We start from the raw sequence: 19,520 nt of genomic DNA on the forward strand, positions 1-19,520 counted from the left end.
ATTTGTTGTTTGACATGTTTAAGGTTGTGACTGTGTGGTACAAACAGGAATTATACTTTCGGTCTTTTCAGGGGAAAACTCCCAGAGACTGTGCTCAGGAAGCTGGTGCCTCTGATTTGGCCTCCTATCTGGAGAGCAAGGAGTCTGAACAGCTAGCCACACGAGAGGATTTAGAGACGGCGGTGTGAAGAAACACTAGGAAACTTGGCTCCTCCCACAGACCCCGGCTTTCACAGCTCATGAAAGTACCGGAGTCCACTTTCTCGCACGTAGAGAGAGAGAGAGAGAGAGAAAGAGAGAGAAAGAAAGAAGAAAACTGAGAAGGAACGGTGAGAAGGTCACAGCAATGACCTAAAGAAGCCTCATAGAGACACAGATGGGAGGCCTTTCTCAAGCAGAAATCCTTAAGAAGAGAGAAAAAGGTTGTTGGTGCTTCCTGGGGATCACTGTGGGTTTAGAATGATTTTGGGCAGATTTGCATTGGTATTTATTTATTGCTTATTTATTGATTTATTTATTGAAAGACTGATTGTACTTACTTTAAGAGACGTCGTTTTCCTCTCGTTAAGCCTGTGTACTGGTATAGTGGTATGAGGTATTAGATAACAGATAGATACAATGCAGATTGCACAGTGCAGTTTCCAGAAACGTGGCCATGGCACCGTGACAGAGATATACAGAGGAGTATCAGGCACACAAGACACTGCTGCCTAAGCCAGCCATCTCTCCCATACACCCTGTTGTGTATGTGTAGTTGTGTATTTTCATCCATTAGCACTGTTGAACTGCCAACACAGGCAGGCAAAGACCACAAGCTTCCTCTCAGACATGAGGAGTTCGCCATATTAACCACCAGAAATGCACTTGTGGCACTAATTGTCAGTATGCTTAAATGAGAACATTAAGTACTTACATGTACACTTACCCTTATCCAGAGCAACTCACACTGATCTCATTTATACAACTGAGCAGTTGAGGGTTAAGGGCCTTGCTCAAGAGGCCAGCAGTAGCAGCTTGGCAACAGTAGGATTTGAGCTCAGGACATTTCAGTTAGCAGTCCAACAGGTTAAGCACTGAGCTACCACTTCCAAATCCTACTACCTGAAGCTAACACACCTCCTATTCTTTCTGGTGTAACATAAAACGGTGATTAAAAATTTGGGGTTGAAATTTTGTGCCTCTTATTCTAGAAATGTCTTTATGTTTCCTTATTTGGCTCAGCTGAGAAAGTGGGTGTGTGATCTGAAATAAAAAAAGTTTCCATATCAGACAAGTAAAAGTGGCAGACAGTCATTCAGGGTGTGGGGAGAACATGTTCACGTTATTTATGTACATACAGTACATAGCATATGACTATACTCTGACATCTTTTTTCGTTTTGTGTGCAGTGACAGTTATTGTGACAGTAAATTATTTATCTTAAGAAAGAAAAGATCATAATCTGAGCCATATTCAATGCAATATGAATAGATGACATATGTGCATTAATCTCTTTATTTTATTTTATTTTTTACATTACATTAATATTAATAGATAAATGGTTGTCTAATGCACCCAAAGCAAGTTATGAAACATTTCATTTTCTTTTAGTAATGGTAGAAGATATGTCACCTTGTGAGTCACAAATGTTTTTTTCCGGTATTGATTCATATTCAAGACAGATAACGGTTCAGACAGACTAAAGCAGCATGTGTACCAGGAAACATGAAACAATAGCTTTTGATGTTCATTTTGGTAAGCCTGCAAAACTAATAGTGGCCACATCCTCTTGCATTAAAAACAATGGGAGAAATATTAAAACATTATTAAAGCATTTGCATGAAAATGGTCATGATGGAAACTTGTTACACCTGCTGTGAGAGTGGTTTATATATTACTGATCTGCTGTGTTATTTTGTATTATTTGTGATTTTAATTGTGCATGAGATTTTTGTTACCAAGATTTTTCTGCTCAATTATGAGGTTATAAAACGGCATTATTTCTGTTCCTTTTTTTTTTCTTTTTTTGTTAAACATAACTTATCAAAAGTACTTGCTTGTTATTTTTTAATTATTGTTTAAATTATGGGAATACTTGAATGATGTATATTTTTTCATTTCCAATGGTATATTTTAGTGTCATCACTCTATATTAGTGGACTCTGATGACTATTGACCATTCATGTGTTAGCTAGACCTCAGGTCTCAGATATTGGGATGTTAGTCATTAAAGACTGGACACAGTGGAAAGTATATGTGATGTTCATTTGTTCAATGGAAATCATCACATGAATATACTTTATTGTTTGATGATTGAGCTGAGTAAGAAAACAAAATAAATCATGTTTATCTCTCACCAGTCTTTCTTTTCTTCTTTTGGTCTTTCCCTTCAAGGGCGGCCACAGCGAATCATCTCTCTCCACCTATCCCTATCTTCTGCATCCTCAACACTTACACCCACTCGCTTCATATCCTCATTTATTATATCCATATACCTCCTCTTTGGCCTTCCTTTTTGCCTCCTGCCTCGCAGCTCCATGTCCAACATTCTTTTACCAATATACTCACTCTCCCTCCTCTGGACATGTCCAAACCATCTTAATCTGGCCTCTCTAACTTTGTCCCTCGAACGTCCAACATGAGCTGTCCCTCTGATGTACTCGTTCCTAATCCTGTCCAACCGTGTCACTCCCAAAGAGAACCTCAACATCTTCAGCTCTGCTACCTCCAGCTCTGACTCCTGTCTCTTCCTCAGTGACACTGCCTCTAAACCATACAGCATGGCCGGTCTCACCACTGTCCTGTACACCTTCCCCTTGATTCTCACTGATATTTTTCTATCACACAGAACTCCCGACACCTTTCTCCACCCATTCCAACCTGCCTTGCACTCGCTTCTTTACCTCTTTCCCGCACTCTCCATCACTCTTGACTGTTGACCCCAAGTACTTAATTTATCTCTCACCAATGAACTTTATTATTCAATTAATACTGTTACACACTTCTAAAAACCTTTATGTTTTATTAGTATGATAGAAACTATGCTCTGTGTTTTAAAACAATGTTGAAATTAATACATTTTTTGTAGTGTAAATCCATGGTTCCCAATTTCCAGGGACCCCAATGGACCCCTGAAGCATAGCCAGGGGTCCACTATATATATATATATATATATATATATATATATATATATATATATATATATATATATATATATATATATACACTACTCACAGAAAGTTAAGGATATTCGATTTTCGGGTGAAATTTCAGGATGCACCTAAAATGCACTATAACCTTTACAGGTGAACTGAATTTGACCTTCTCTACACTTTTGAATGCACATGTCCAACTGTTCAGTGTTTCAGTACTTTTTGCATAACTTGCTGTTCTCTAACAAGGTGCTTAACGGCAAAATTCACAAACTGGTGTTTGATCCATGAATCGACCAATAAATTTTCTGGTTCAATTAGAATTGGTATTTAAACAGTCCTCTTCATCATGCTGTTCACATTTTGACATCATGAGACCAAGACCACACCTAACAATTGATCAACAGTACCTCGCAATTGCGAGGATTCAAACAGGATGTTCTCAGAGGGAAGTGGCCACTGAGCTTAGAGTGTCACAGAGTGTCATCAGCAGGTTGCAACAGAGAGACTGGAAGAGTCACAGAAAGGCATAGAAGTGGACGTCCTGTGGCCACATCCCACGTTGAAGACCGCTTCATTGTGAACAGTGCCCTGTGGAACCGGATGATGAATGCCACTCAACTCCAGGCACATTTAAGGGAGGTGAGAGGCACCCAAGTGTCACGTCAGACCATTCAAAACCGTTTACATCATGGTGGTCTGTGTGCTAGATAACCTGCAAGGGGACCTGACCACACCACCAGGCACAGGCGTTGGGCCAGGGAGCATTTATGCTGGACGAGGGACCAGTGGGCCTCAGTGCTGTTCTCTGATGAAAGTCGATTCACGTTGAGCAGAAATGATGGCCGCCAATGATGGCTGTTGGAGACGTCAAGGAGAGCGCTATGCATCAGCCACTGTTGTGGTGGTGTTACAGTCTGGGCAGGTGTGTCTACTCAATACAGAACTGCCCTAAATCTTGTGAATGGTACAGTGACAAGCCAATACTACCTGAATAACATCATTAATCCAGTCATTGTGCCCCTGTATGAACAACACAGGCCTAATTTCATCTTCATGGACGACAATGCTCCAGCTCATCGAGGTCGCATCATTAGGGAACGGCTGCTGGAGGCTGGGGTACCTCAAATGGAGTGGCCTGCACTTTCTCCAGACCTGAATCCCATAGAAAACCTGTGGGATCAGCTGAGTCGCTGTGTAGAGGCTGGTAACCCTGCACCCCAGAACCTCAATGACATTGACATTTTTTGTTGTGGTATACCCACAACTGTTGTTGGCTTTTGTTTCAATAAATTGTTTGAGATGAGGAAATCACCACTGCATGCTTCTACTTAAATGCCCTACTTTCATGATATAATATCACTGTAGCTTGAACTTTTTATATTTTCCATAAATTTCACCCAAAAGCCAAATATCCTTAACTTTTTGTGAGTAGTGTATATATACTGTACATGTGTGTAGGGGTTTTCGTTGAGTCACATTTACTAAAAAGAGTCAGTGATTCCTTTTGAATCATTTCTTTCTCATTTTGTACATTTCCTGTACAAACTCTAATCATGCTGGGAAATAATGGTGGGTTTTTTTTCACCCTATAGTAATTGAATGGTGGGATTAATGCAGGTGATTATATGCTATAATAATTTAATGAGTATAGTTATGTACTGTTATGTTATGGCATGTATGTAATAGTAATTGCAAGTTTTTAGAAAATCTTTGACTATTGCATGATGGGTAACCAACCGAACTTTGATGTTTGCCCCAGGGGGCAATGTGCACTTGTTCTGCCACTGACAGGGGCAATAAACATGTCCCTGTGTAAATTAAAAAGAAACAAGACTTACCATACCAGTGCAACAAAAATTTACTTTAAAGTGCCACAAAAACACACACACACACACACACAGAAACTTTAACACAATTATAAAAATGAAAAATGAAAAGTGCTTTGCCTATAAATTGGCATTTGAGAATGTCAGCTCATGCACTTTGGAGGTGCTGAGACTAAACATAAGATTCTCAGCTGAATCAGTCTATAACCCGGCTCCGTGAGTCCACTGAGAATCAGCTCAATCAGTCTATAACCCGGCTCCGCGAGTCCACTGAGAATCAGCTCAATCAGTCTATAACCCGGCTCCGCGAGTCCACTGAGAATCAGCTGAATCAGTCTATAACCCGGCTCCGCGAGTCCACTGAGAATCAGCTGAATCAGTCTATAACCCGACTACGTGAGTCCACTGAGAATCAGCTGAATCAGTCTATAACCCGACTACGTGAGTCCACTGAGAATCAGCTGAATCAGTCTATAACCCGGCTCCGCGAGTCCACTGAGAATCAGCTGAATCAGTCTATAACCCGACTACGTGAGTCCACTGAGAATCAGCTGAATCAGTCTATAACCCGACTACGTGAGTCCACTGAGAATCAGCTCAATCAGTCTATAACCCGGCTCCGCGAGTCCACTGAGAATCAGCTGAATCAGTCTATAACCCGGCTCCGCGAGTCCACTGAGAATCAGCTGAATCAGTCTATAACCCGGCTCCGTGAGTCCACTGAGAATCAGCTGAATCAGTCTATAACCCGACTACGTGAGTCCACTGAGAATCAGCTGAATCAGTCTATAACCCGACTACGTGAGTCCACTGAGAATCAGCTGAATCAGTCTATAACCCGACTACGTGAGTCCACTGAGAATCAGCTGAATCAGTCTATAACCCGACTACGTGAGTCCACTGAGAATCAGCTCAATCAGTCTATAACCCGGCTCCGCGAGTCCACTGAGAATCAGCTGAATCAGTCTATAACCCAGCTCCGCGAGTCCACTGAGAATCAGCTGAATCAGTCTATAACCCGGCTCCGTGAGTCCACTGAGAATCAGCTGAATCAGTCTATAACCCGACTACGTGAGTCCACTGAGAATCAGCTGAATCAGTCTATAACCCGACTACGTGAGTCCACTGAGAATCAGCTGAATCAGTCTATAACCCGACTCCGTGAGTCCACTGAGAATCAGCTGAATCAGTCTATAACCCGACTCCGTGAGTCCACTGAGAATCAGCTGAATCAGTCTATAACCCGACTACGTGAGTCCACTGAGAATCAGCTGAATCAGTCTATAACCCGACTACGTGAGTCCACTGAGAATCAGCTGAATCAGTCTATAACCCGACTACGTGAGTCCACTGAGAATCAGCTGAATCAGTCTATAACCCGGCTCCGTGAGTCCACTGAGAATCAGCTGAATCAGTCTATAACCCGACTACGTGAGTCCACTGAGAATCAGCTGAATCAGTCTATAACCCGACTACGTGAGTCCACTGAGAATCAGCTGAATCAGTCTATAACCCGGCTCGGCGAGTCCACTGAGAATCACCTGAATCAGTCTATAACCCGGCTCCGTGAGTCCACTGAGAATCAGCTGAATCAGTCTATAACCCGGCTCCGTGAGTCCACTGAGAATCAGCTGAATCAGTCTATAACCCGGCTCCGTGAGTCCACTGAGAATCAGCTGAATCAGTCTATAACCCGACTCCGTGAGTCCACTGAGAATCAGCTGAATCAGTCTATAACCCGACTACGTGAGTCCACTGAGAATCAGCTGAATCAGTCTATAACCCGGCTCTGCGAGTCCACTGAGAATCAGCTGAATCAGTCTATAACCCGACTACGCGAGTCCACTGAGAATCAGCTGAATCAGTCTATAACCCGGCTCCGTGAGTCCACTGAGAATCAGCTGAATCAGTCTATAACCCGGCTCCGCGAGTCCACTTTTTCTCTTAATGCAGTTTAATAACTGCATTCATGTTAATGTATAATATATGATGTTCTGTATTGTTTCATAAAAAAGCCATTGGACAAATAAGAATCGGGTAAATTTTGACCTCGGACTCATGAATCATGAGTTAATATGCAGAATCGGATCATTTAACTCGGGTGAGTCAGTCAGGTCCAGAACTGGTGTGTGGGAGTGTTTAAGTTTTTAGTCAGCAGATCATTTTCGAGACCATGTACAACGTCATGTTATTTACTCTCTTCGACAGACGTCACGTGCTTCAGCGAGGAGACATTACGTTATAAATTGCCGCAGTTTATCTGAGCGGAGAGTTAGGAGCGGAGTTCCTGAAGAAGTTTCTGAAGGTTTCCAGAAACACATTCACTTTGGAGTCCCACTGCAGCGACATGGCGAACGGAATGCAGGAACAAACTCTGTAAGCGTCTAACAGAGACTTTCTATTATTTCTATTATTCTTATATATTATATACACATTATATTTGTCTATGGTAACGTTTGTAGTGACTCTGTAAATCGGCAGAAGTAAAAGAATCAAGACGTAGTTATTAGAGACTGTACAACAGTATACAAAGTTATTTTTCATCATTATAGAGTTTAGTGTTATTTGTAAATACTCTATATGTGTGTGTATGTGTGTGTGTTTGTGTGTGCGGAAGAGGAATGTCGCGGATTTATCTATTTATTTATTTATTATTTACACGTATAGATAATGTATAGATTTATATAACTCGGAACGTCTTAAGTGTGTGTGTGTGTGTGTGTGTGTGCGCGCGCGCGGAAGAGGAATGTTGCGGATTTATCTATCTATTTATTTATTATTTACACCGTATAGATAATGTATAGATTTATATAACTCGGAACATCTTAAGTGTGTGTGTGTGTGTATGTGTGTGTGTGCGCGGAAGAGGAATGTCGCGGATTTATCTACCTATTTATTTATTATTTACACGTATAGATAATGTATAGATTTATATAACTCGGAACGCCTTAAGTGTGTGTGTGTGTGTGTGTGTGTATGTGTGTGTGTATTTGTATATGTGTTTATGTGTGTGTCCGAATTCGCTGAGTTCCTTCCTTCTGACGTCACACACCGCCCGATTTAGTTAAAGACATGCCCGGACACAGTCTCTCTCATACTTTGACGAAGGAAAACTTTTGGACTACGAAAACGTCTTGAAGAATAAAACAAAACAAATCCAAACGACAACTTTGTCCTGACAGGGAATTTTTTACTTCACATTAATGTTTCTTCATTAAATGTTCCTGCTTCCTTTCATTGTTAGAGATAAGATGTCGTGTCATGTCATTGTTTAAACATGAACAACAAACTAGATTTTATTCTTCTGAAACTAGATGTACAGCCGTAATTGTAATCATCTAAACAAAATGGCAGTGAATGACTCAGTAAATTCAGAGGAATTGTCTAAGCGCAATTTCCTCAACAATGCGTTACGTTACCACACAACACATGAGCGCGCGCGCGCGTGTGTGTGTTAGTCCGCAACTTCAGTGACAGATCGTTGTCGATTGCGTACAATCAAGTTGCATACAGATGTTTATTTTGCCTGTGTGTGTTTGTGTGTGCGCGCGCGTGTGTTTTTAATCAGCAATTTGACTGACATCATTTTCAGATGTGTAAATAAAGATGCACACGTTCATGTTCGGTTCCGTTTTTAGTGCTAACATAATATTGACTATTTAGTATCATTAAAAATCTATCATCTCTCATTTGTAATCCTCCAGTAGTCTCTAATCACTTCCACAGCCTGCAGTAGTCAGGTCTGAGTCTCTCAGTTGTGCTGTTAAAAGAAGCTATTCTATTCTGTGCAGTTAACCATGTAAATTCACACAATTTCCCTTTTATGATAATATGAACTGTAACGTGGAAAACATGACAGGATGTGAAATAAAGAGGGCAAGAGTTGCTAGGAGTTATCCATAGCTGTCATGTGACATGATATAGATTTATCAAAATCAGTTACTCATGGGAAAGTTTTCACAGAGAATCAGGACTCAAGGAGGTGTTTAGCCCATACCTTTAGACAGCATCTGCTATGTACTATGGCTTATGTCCAAATTAGGTGACTAATACAGTGAAAGGATTATGTAGGACTAAACTGGACAGACAATTAAGCAATAAGTAAGTAAATAAATATATAAACATATATGAACTTTGCTTCATGATCTTATAAATAAAATAACAGATTCAATTATTTTAAGATGTCATATGGACATGTTACAGTGTGGCTCTCACATGTGAAATAAAAAAAAAACCTATCCTGAATAAGCATAAATATAATATATGTCATAAAACAAGACCACATATTTGTACCAGACATGTGTCCAAATAATGTTAAAGAAGAAAAAAAATCTTTGATCCCTAAGTACTTTTCCACAAACTAGACAAATGTCCACATGATGTTTTTGACACATTCTTCCCTTTGGTAGGCATTTCTCATGTGATTACACGGTCAAATGTTTTCCTGTTTCGAATTATGTCGATTATTCATACTATTATATAAAAAGAATGATGAAATGACACGTGTGTCATTCTTTCTGTAAAGGGGAATGCCTTTTTTTCTCTGCTTAGGAAACTCCTGGCCTGGCAGCTTCCTTTTGTTTTTAAAACACATTAAACTTGAGATAAGGTGTGAAGTCACATAGACAGTTAACAAAGTTTAAGGTCAAATAAAATGTCTATGAAGCTTTATACAGTTCAGCTACAGACCTTTTCTTAATATTCAGTGTTGTACGTTGAACAATGCACAAAGCAAACGTTGAACTAAGGGGGGTTTTTTGTTTGTCTTTTTCTACAACCAGAGACAAGGCTGAACTGCTTGCACAGATGTTTCCCAAAGACAGTCTAGAGTACAAACTCCTTTTGAGGTACACACAGAAGAAAAGCACAAAAAGTCATACCCCACAGAGCAACGGTGTGGGAGAGGCCAAGGTTGCATCCCCTGAACAACCTCAGAACCGGCGTAAACCACAGAAAAATAAGAAGCGTTCATTTTTGAAGATCATAAGCTGCATTCGACCAGAGAAGGAAGATGACGATCATGCGACTAAACCCTGCAGAAAATCGGCAGCTGCAGGTTCACGTGAGTATCAGAACACAACCCTGAGATGGTTTATTAATGCTATGACCATTATTGAACACATTACAGCGATGTACAGAGGGTACAGCTTTATATTTATAGGTCATGATGTTATGAAACAGACATGTGGCATTGTACCAGAGGTATTTTCCCTCATAAACATGGCTTACTAATTAATCTCTTTGTGTTCTTTACTGCAGCTGTTTCAGAGCAGGAAGAAGTGGACCAAATTGTCAACAAGTTGACTGAGCTCACAGATGATGTTCATTTCATATCTTCGGATATAGAAACTGATAGTAACGGTGGGTAATTCTTCTCTGGATTACTGTCTTTTACTTCCTTTACTTTCTCACATATGCTGTTCTAGTAATACATACAGAGCTTGTGTTATATGATGTAGCAGGGTTTCTAATCCTTATCCTGTATCTGCAGATCTTGTGGAGCAACTAGTGGAACTGCTTAGGGAACAAGGAGATAAACTAAACGAGAAAGTAAGTCCCATTCAATCCTTTCATTTCATCAATCCCGCAGATGCACTTGGGGATTTGAAAATAAATGAATCGTAAGTTTAGGGGTAAAAACATCTGGATAAAATGATCTATAATAATATAATAGGATAGTTATTTAGGGATTCTGCATTATTGAGGGGAAAATATTTTGTTATTTTTTATTTATTTATCAAGGTGGAAAAAAGATGACTGTGAAATTGGATATATTGAAGTAATTGTTTAACATCTGTCTGTAGATTGAAATGGACCACGAGCTTAGGAAACAGCTGCAGGACTCTCTGTCATACGGTTTCTTTAAAAAACTGACTAGTAGCTTTTTGATGAGACTCAGTCCAGAGGAGCTTCCTACTACAGAGAGCATAAAGCAGGCTGAGATCGCGGTCACTTTTGAGCTGACCAGCCGCCTAAACGCCATGGACTGCCATCCCATGAACCGAGTGCTGGGCTTCGGTGCTAAATACCTGCAGGACTATTTCACCCCCTGGGTCAACCAGCAGGGCGGCTATGTAAGTGCAGTAGAGCTCGCTACCAAGCCTCTTCTGTTTTGTTCGCTTTAGATACATTTTCTTTTCATTATTTAACAACAAATGCTAATATATGTTTTGTCTGTTTTGTTTTCTCTTTTTAGGAAAAGGTTTTCAGCACAGCCGGTGATACTGAGGAGGAGGTTCATTAAACCTATCGTTTTTTGAGTTTTTCTTTTTTTCCCCTTGGACTGTCATGTTAATTATTACTCAGGGACCAAGTCACTTGAATAAAAAATGTATTTTAATAAAAATGTTTACATATTTGTGTAAAAATTCCAAAGCTACTGTGAATAATAATTCAATATTATGGATTTGTTTTAGTTTCATTTCTGTTGAATTTTTTTTTGGGAACTTTTTCTAATACACAAAGATACCAGATAAGAATAATGTTATGGATCAAGAGAGTTTTTGTGTTATTGCCATGCTCATATTTATATGGTTAGTATTAATGATAATGTATGTTTCTTGTGTTTGTACGTTAGATTTTTTGTTAGCAGTTTTTCGGGGGTTTGGGGGAAGTAGTATAGTAATAATAAGCTAAAATGTTTTATTTAAATAAAACTGCAAAATCTGTAGCTTCATTTATCTTTTAATAAAAACATTAAAAAAATTATTTCATGACTATGAAGTTTTACCTTTATTTATTTATTTATTTATTTATTTATTTATTTATTTATTTAATAAATGATATGGTGTATAATTAATTGGTATAGTTTATGATAATTATTTAATAGTACTCTATATTTTATATTAAAGAAATATTTTTTCTTATAAAAAGATACTAGACATACTTTTTTTTGTCCTATATTTATACTGTGAAGGGTCCAGCTTATGATCTTTTAGTGTGCTTTAACAACAAAGCTCAACATACAGTATCTTTATTTCCCCCCTATTTAAAGATCATTTACACCAATCAGGCATAACATTATGTGCACTGATAGGTGAAGTGAATAACACTGATTATCTCCTCATCATGACACCTGTTAGTGGGTGTGGTATATTAGGCAGCAAGTGAACATTTTATCCTCAAAGTTAATATGTTAGAAGCAGGAAAAATTAGCAAACGTAAGGATTTGAGCGAGTTTGACAAGGGCCAAATTGTGATGGCTAGACCAGTGATCTCCAAATCTGTTCCGGGTCTGCAGTGGTCAGTATCTATCAAAAGTGGTCCAAGGAAGGTACAGTAGTGAACTGGCGACAGGGTCATGGGTAGCCAAGGTTCACTGATACCCGTGGGGAGCGAAGGTGCCAACAATAAACATGTGAGCATCAGAAGTGGACCACGGACCAGTGGAAGATGATGGACTAGTCCGATGAATCACATTTTCTTTTACATAACGTGAATGGACGGGTGCGTGTGTCACTTACCTGGGGAACACATGGCACTAGGATGCACTATGGGAAGAAGGAAAGCCACCAGAGGCAGTGTCATGTTTTGGGAAATGTCTGGGCAATCCATGTGGAAGTTACTTTGACACGTACCACCTACCTAAGCAATGCTGCAGACCATGTACACCCTTTCATGGAGACGGTATTCCCTGATGGCTGTGGCCTTTTTCAGCAGGATAATGCGGCATGCCACGAAGCAAAAATGGTTCAGGAATGGTTTGATGAACACAACAATGAGTTTGAAGTGTTGACTTGGCCTCCAGATTTCCCAGATTTCTATCTAGTGAAGCATCTGTGGGATGTGCTGGACAGATAAGTCCGATCCATGGATTCACCTCGCAACTTAGAGGTGTTAAAGGATCTGCTGCTAACATCATGGTGCCAGATGCCACAGCACACCTTCAGGGGTCTAGTGGAGTCCATGCCTCGACGGGTCAGTTCGTCAGAAAGATAGTTCCAATAACTGTTGAAATAAAAAGTGAGTCTTTACCATCTATACCAAAATCGTAATGACATCACAGCCCGTCACCCGCTGTTTCTGCGCAATGAGTCATAGTCATTAAATGTTGCCGCAGTCTGAGAGGAGAGTTAGGAGAGGAGAGTTAGGAGTGGAGAGTTAGGAGAGGAGAGTTAGGAGAGGAGAGTTAGGAGAGGAGAGTTAGGAGTGGAGAGTTAGGAGAGGAGAGTTAGGAGTGGAGAGTTAGGAGAGGAGAGTTAGGAGTGGAGAGTTAGGAGAGGAGAGTTAGGAGTGGAGAGTTAGGAGAGGAGAGTTAGGAGAGGAGAGTTAGGAGTGGAGAGTTAGGAGAGGAGAGTTAGGAGAGGAGAGTTAGGAGTGGAGAGTTAGGAGAGGAGAGTTAGGAGAGGAGAGTTAGGAGTGGAGAGTTAGGAGAGGAGAGTTAGGAGAGGAGAGTTAGGAGTGGAGAGTTAGGAGAGGAGAGTTAGGAGTGGAGAGTTAGGAGAGGAGAGTTAGGAGAGGAGAGTTAGGAGTGGAGAGTTAGGAGAGGAGAGTTAGGAGAGGAGAGTTAGGAGAGGAGAGTTAGGAGAGGAGAGTTAGGAGAGGAGAGTTAGGAGAGGAGAGTTAGGAGAGGAGAGTTAGGAGTGGAGAGTTAGGAGAGGAGAGTTAGGAGAGGAGAGTTAGGAGAGGAGAGTTAGGAGTGGAGAGTTAGGAGAGGAGAGTTAGGAGAGGAGAGTTAGGAGAGGAGAGTTAGGAGAGGAGAGTTAGGAGAGGAGAGTTAGGAGTGGAGAGTTAGGAGAGGAGAGTTAGGAGTGGAGAGTTAGGAGAGGAGAGTTAGGAGTGGAGAGTTAGGAGAGGAGAGTTAGGAGTGGAGAGTTAGGAGAGGAGAGTTAGGAGTGGAGAGTTAGGAGAGGAGAGTTAGGAGAGGAGAGTTAGGAGTGGAGAGTTAGGAGAGGAGAGTTAGGAGTGGAGAGTTAGGAGAGGAGAGTTAGGAGTGGAGAGTTAGGAGAGGAGAGTTAGGAGTGGAGAGTTAGGAGAGGAGAGTTAGGAGTGGAGAGTTAGGTCCTGAAGGTCCTGAAGAAGTTTCTGAAGGTTTCCAGAAACACATTCACTTTGGAGTCCCACTGCAGCGACATGGCGAATGGAATGCAGGAACAAACTCTGTAAGCGTCTAACAGAGACTTTCTATTATTTCTATTATTCTTATATATTATATACACATTATATTTGTCTATGGTAACGTTTGTAGTGACTGTAAATCGGCAGAAGTAAAAGAAGCAAGACGTAGTTGTTATTAGAGACTGTACAACAGTATACAAAGTTATTTTTCATCATTATAGAGTTTAGTATTTATTTGTAAATATTAATAATATTAATTATTAATACTTAATACAAATTAATAAATAGTATTTATTTGTAAATACTCTATATGTGTGTGTGTATATGTGTATATTATACAGGCGTGGCGTTTGTATGTGCGGAAGGAATGTCGTGGATTTATTTATTTATTTATTTTAATTATGTACACGTATAGATAATGTATAGATTTATATAACTCGGAACGTCTGAAGTGTGTGTGTGTGTGTGTGTGTATGTAAGCGTGTGTGTGTTACTGATATGTCGTTCATAAATGATTCGTTCGTTTTGAACGAATCCTTAATATGACTCGGGAACAACGAGTCGTCTCAAAGAGTGATTCGTTCATTTTTGCATTGCCTGCGCATCCTATCGGTTCTGTACGAGAAACATGAACAGTTCATCTCCCTAGTCCGAGTCGGCTTTTCAGGCTCGTTGTTTGATTTATAGTTTTGTCTTATACTAAATGTGATCAACGTTTGAGTAAGTGGATAACAGCTAACGCTGTAATTATATTCTGCTGAAATGAAGGAAATGAATCGCAAAAGATGAGTTCATTTCGCTGAACTTGATTCAAAGAACCGACTCAGTAAAATGTCATTGTTTAAACATGAACAAACTAGATTTTTTTTCTTTCTGAAACTAGATGTACAGCCGTAATTGTAACCATCTCAACAAAATAGCAGTGAATGATTCAGTAAATTCAGATGAATTGTCAAAGGGAAATTTCCTCATTAACGCTATTACGTTGCCACACAACAAATGTGTGTGTGTGTGTGTGTGTGTGTGTTTAGTCAGCAACTTGACTGACAGATCATTTTCTAATGTGCACACAGATGTTAATTTTCAGTTCTCTTTTTAGTGCTAACTTAATATGTACAAATTTAGCATCGTTAAAAGAAGCTATTCTATTCTGAGCAGTTAACCATGTAAATTCACACAATTTCCCTTTTATATTATGAACTGTAGCATGTGGAAAACATGACAGGATGTGAAGTAAAGAGGGCAAGAGTCAATAAGAAGTGTTGCTAGGAGTTATCCATAGCTGTCACGTGACATGGTATATATTTATCAAAATCATTTGCTCATGGGAAAGTTTTCACAGAGAATCAGGACTCAAGGAGGTGTTTAGCCCATACCTTTAGACAGCATCTATTCAATTCAGTTTTTTTCAATTTTATTTGTATGGCGCTTTTAACAAAGAGCATTGTCTCAAAGCAGCTTTACATGAGAAACGACATAAGAAAACAACAAACATATGAACAGACAAACAGACAGACAGTCCTAGATGTTATCCCAAGTGAGCAAGCCTGAGGTGACTGTGGCGACTGTGCCAAGGAAAAACTCCCTTAGATGGTATGAGGAAGAAACCTTGAGAGGAACCAGACTCAAGAGGGAACACATCCTCATTTGGGTGACAATTGTGTGATGCAGATACAGCATGTGTATAGTGTTATGTAAATCAATAAGGAGGTTGTTGTCCATGGCACTGCTTGAATATCCCAATCCTCACAAGCAGAACCCGGCTGGAGCTGGTCCATCTCCGGATGCCACTGGAGCCGGCACAGTCTCCGTATGCCTCGGGATGGGTAGAAGAAGGGAAACAATGGAACAGCATTAGCGTAGCTGCTGTTCGTAATATTAGCAGTACTAGCTGAATGTGCATTTAATCAGATGTACTTGGGCACAAGGTTATGGGAAGTGTTAGATGTATGCCACGCTAAAGAGATAAGTCTTTAGTCTACATTTTAACTGGGAGACTGTGTCTGAGCCCCGAACACTGTCAGGAAGACTATTCCAAAGTTTTGGAGCTAAATACGAAAACGCTCTACCTCCTTTTGTGGACTTTGATATTCTGGGAACTACTAGAAGTCCGGAATTTTGTGATCTTAAAGAGCGTGGTATATTGTAACGTGTTAGGAGACTGGAGAGATAGGTGGGAGCTAAACCAATTAGAGCCTTGTACGTGAGTAGAGCTAGTTTATAGTCAATTCTAAACTTCACAGGTAGCCAGTGCAGGGATGATAATATTGGGGTTATATGATCAAATTTTCTTGATCTGGTAAGAACTCTGGCGGCTGCATTCTGGACTAACTGTAGCTTGTTTATTGAAGATGCAGGACAACCACCTAGTAATGCATTACAATAGTCCAGTCTGGAGGTCATGAATGCATGAACTAGTTTTTCTGCATCAGATACAGATAAAATGTTCCTAAGCTTGGCAATATTTCTAATACATCTGCTATGTACTATGGCTTATGTCCAAAGGAGGTGACTAATACAGTGAAAGGATTATGTAGGACTAAACTATTTCATAGATAGTCTGCGCAGACAGACAATTAAGCAATAAGTAAGTAAATAAATATATAAACCAACTTTGCTTCATGATCTTATAAATAACCTATTTTTTTAAAATAATTAATTTATAAGTTTTTTTTTATTAAATAAGATTCAATTATTTTAAGATGTCATATGGACATGTTACAGTGTGGCCCTCACATGTGAAATAATAAAAAAAACCCTATCCTAAATAAGCATAAATATATGTCTTAAAACAAGACCACATATTTGTACCAGACATGTGTCCAAATAATGTTAAAGAAGAAAAAAAATCTTTGATCCCTAAGTACTTTTCCACAAACTAGACAAAAGTCCACATGATTTATGTTTTTGACATATTCATTTTTTGATGGTTTTTTTTTATCATATGATATTCTTCCATTCTCCCATATTGCTCACATATGTATTTTCAGAAAACACACAGTCAAATGCACCTTCCTGTTTTGACTGATGATGGTTACTCGCACAATTATATATAAAGAATGAAATGGCACATGTGTATCGTTCTTTATGTAAAGGGGAATGCCTTAAAGTAAAAAGTAAGGAAAACATCCCATGCTTATTAAGTGTGTCATTTAGGAGGAATGTGGTGTGTATTCAGGCTTGATGACTTGACAAACTCTACACATTCTCTAGAAGTTTGCAAACTGATATTTTGGGCTGAAGTCATGGTTACATTGAAACTGGTTTTGGATTTAAAATATTACGTCCAAAACCGAAGACTTCTGAGTACAACAAAGCCCTCTGTCTTTTTTCTCTGCTTAAGAAACTCGTCTTTCCTTTCGTTTCTGAAACACATTAAACGTTCACAAATGAGATAAGGTGTGAAGTCACATAGACAGCTAACAAAGTTTAAGTTTAAGGTCAAATAAAATGTCTATGAAGCTTTATACAGTTCAGCTACAGACCTTTTCTTAATATTCAGTGTTGTACATTGAACAATGCACAAAGCAAACGTTGAACTAAGGGGGGTTTTTTGTTTGTCTTTTTCTACAACCAGAGACAAGGCTGAACTGCTTGCACAGATGTTTCCCAAAGACAGTCTAGAGTACAAACTCCTTTTGAGGTACACACAGAAGAAAAGCACAAAAAGTCATACCCCACAGAGCAACGGTGTGGGAGAGGCCAAGGTTGCATCCCCTGAACAACCTCAGAACCGGCGTAAACCACAGAAAAATAAGAAGCGTTCATTTTTGAAGATCATAAGCTGCATTCGACCAGAGAAGGAAGATGACGATCATGCGACTAAACCCTGCAGAAAATCGGCAGCTGCAGGTTCACGTGAGTATCAGAACACAACCCTGAGATGGTTTATTAATGCTATGACCATTATTGAACACATTACAGCGATGTACAGAGGGTACAGCTTTATATTTATAGGTCATGATGTTATGAAACAGACATGTGGCATTGTACCAGAGGTATTTTCCCTCATAAACATGGCTTACTAATTAATCTCTTTGTGTTCTTTACTGCAGCTGTTTCAGAGCAGGAAGAAGTGGACCAAATTGTCAACAAGTTGACTGAGCTCACAGATGATGTTCATTTCATATCTTCGGATATAGAAACTGATAGTAACGGTGGGTAATTCTTCTCTGGATTACTGTCTTTTACTTCCTTTACTTTCTCACATATGCTGTTCTAGTAATACATGCAGAGCTTGTGTTATATGATGTAGCAGGGTTTCTAATCCTTATCCTGTATCTGCAGATCTTGTGGAGCAACTAGTGGAACTGCTTAGGGAACAAGGAGATAAACTAAACGAGAAAGTAAGTCCCATTCAATCCTTTCATTTCATCAATCCCGCAGATGCACTTGGGGATTTGAAAATAAATGAATCGTAAGTTTAGGGGTAAAAACATCTGGATAAAATGATCTATAATAATATAATAGGATAGTTATTTAGGGATTCTGCATTATTGAGGGGAAAATATTTTGTTATTTTTTATTTATTTATCAAGGTGGAAAAAAGATGACTGTGAAATTGGATATATTGAAGTAATTGTTTAACATCTGTCTGTAGATTGAAATGGACCACGAGCTTAGGAAACAGCTGCAGGACTCTCTGTCATACGGTTTCTTTAAAAAACTGACTAGTAGCTTTTTGATGAGACTCAGTCCAGAGGAGCTTCCTACTACAGAGAGCATAAAGCAGGCTGAGATCGCGGTCACTTTTGAGCTGACCAGCCGCCTAAACGCCATGGACTGCCATCCCATGAACCGAGTGCTGGGCTTCGGTGCTAAATACCTGCAGGACTATTTCACCCCCTGGGTCAACCAGCAGGGCGGCTATGTAAGTGCAGTAGAGTTCGCTACCAAGCCTCTTCTGTTTTGTTCGCTTTAGATACATTTTCTTTTCATTATTTAACAACAAATGCTAATATATGTTTTGTCTGTTTTGTTTTCTCTTTTTAGGAAAAGGTTTTCAGCACAGCCGGTGATACTGAGGAGGAGGTTCATTAAACCTATCGTTTTTTGAGTTTTTCTTTTTTTTTTAATACTTTTTTTCCCCTTGGACTGTCATGTTAATTATTACTCAGGGACCAAGTCACTTGAATAAAAAATGTATTTTAGTAAAAAATGTTTTCATATTTTTGTAAAAATTCCAAAGCTACTGTGAATAATAATTCAATATTATGGATTTGTTTTAGTTTCATTTCTGTAGAATTTTTGGGGGGAACTTCTTCTAATACACAAAGATACCAGATAAGAATAATGTTATGGATCAAGAGAGTTTTTGTGTTATTGCCATGCTCATATTTATATGGTTAGTATTAATGATAATGTATGTTTCTTGTGTTTGTACGTTAGATCTTTTGTTAGCACTTTTTCGGGGGTTTGGGGGAAGTAGTATAGTAATAATAAGCTAAAAAAATGTATTCAAATAAAACTTTGAAAAATCTGTAGCTTCATTATCTTTTAATAA

The 19,520-nt window shown here is 39.3% G+C and overlaps 3 protein-coding genes across 8 annotated transcripts in view; all 3 read left to right on the plus strand.

The window, feature by feature from the left end:
• Window positions 1-2,322, plus strand: part of dgki (diacylglycerol kinase, iota) — a 62,860-nt gene extending 60,538 nt beyond the window's left edge. For all 6 annotated transcript variants that reach the window (XM_058417456.1, XM_058417458.1, XM_058417460.1 and 3 more), the window contains one exon: window positions 72-2,322. In XM_058417456.1, the coding sequence (XP_058273439.1) occupies window positions 72-188 (117 nt within the window). In that variant the 3' untranslated portion in view covers window positions 189-2,322. The remainder of the gene's footprint in view (window positions 1-71) is intronic.
• Window positions 2,323-7,123: 4,801 nt separating this feature from the next.
• On the plus strand, window positions 7,124-11,668 carry LOC131370424 (apoptosis facilitator Bcl-2-like protein 14). Its single transcript, XM_058417757.1, has 6 exons — window positions 7,124-7,336; window positions 9,742-10,022; window positions 10,220-10,321; window positions 10,452-10,510; window positions 10,765-11,034; window positions 11,157-11,668. The coding sequence occupies exons 1-6, from the start codon at window positions 7,308-7,310 to the stop codon at window positions 11,202-11,204; spliced, it is 789 nt and encodes a 262-aa protein (XP_058273740.1). The 5' UTR covers window positions 7,124-7,307; the 3' UTR covers window positions 11,205-11,668.
• A 2,257-nt stretch (window positions 11,669-13,925) lies between these two features.
• On the plus strand, window positions 13,926-19,163 carry LOC131370425 (apoptosis facilitator Bcl-2-like protein 14). Its single transcript, XM_058417758.1, has 6 exons — window positions 13,926-14,061; window positions 17,595-17,875; window positions 18,073-18,174; window positions 18,305-18,363; window positions 18,618-18,887; window positions 19,010-19,163. The coding sequence occupies exons 1-6, from the start codon at window positions 14,033-14,035 to the stop codon at window positions 19,055-19,057; spliced, it is 789 nt and encodes a 262-aa protein (XP_058273741.1). The 5' UTR covers window positions 13,926-14,032; the 3' UTR covers window positions 19,058-19,163.
• Window positions 19,164-19,520: the final 357 nt, after the last annotated feature.

This window comes from Hemibagrus wyckioides, linkage group LG19 (genome assembly GCF_019097595.1).
Source record: "Hemibagrus wyckioides isolate EC202008001 linkage group LG19, SWU_Hwy_1.0, whole genome shotgun sequence".
Taxonomy (NCBI): Eukaryota; Metazoa; Chordata; class Actinopteri; order Siluriformes; family Bagridae; genus Hemibagrus; species Hemibagrus wyckioides.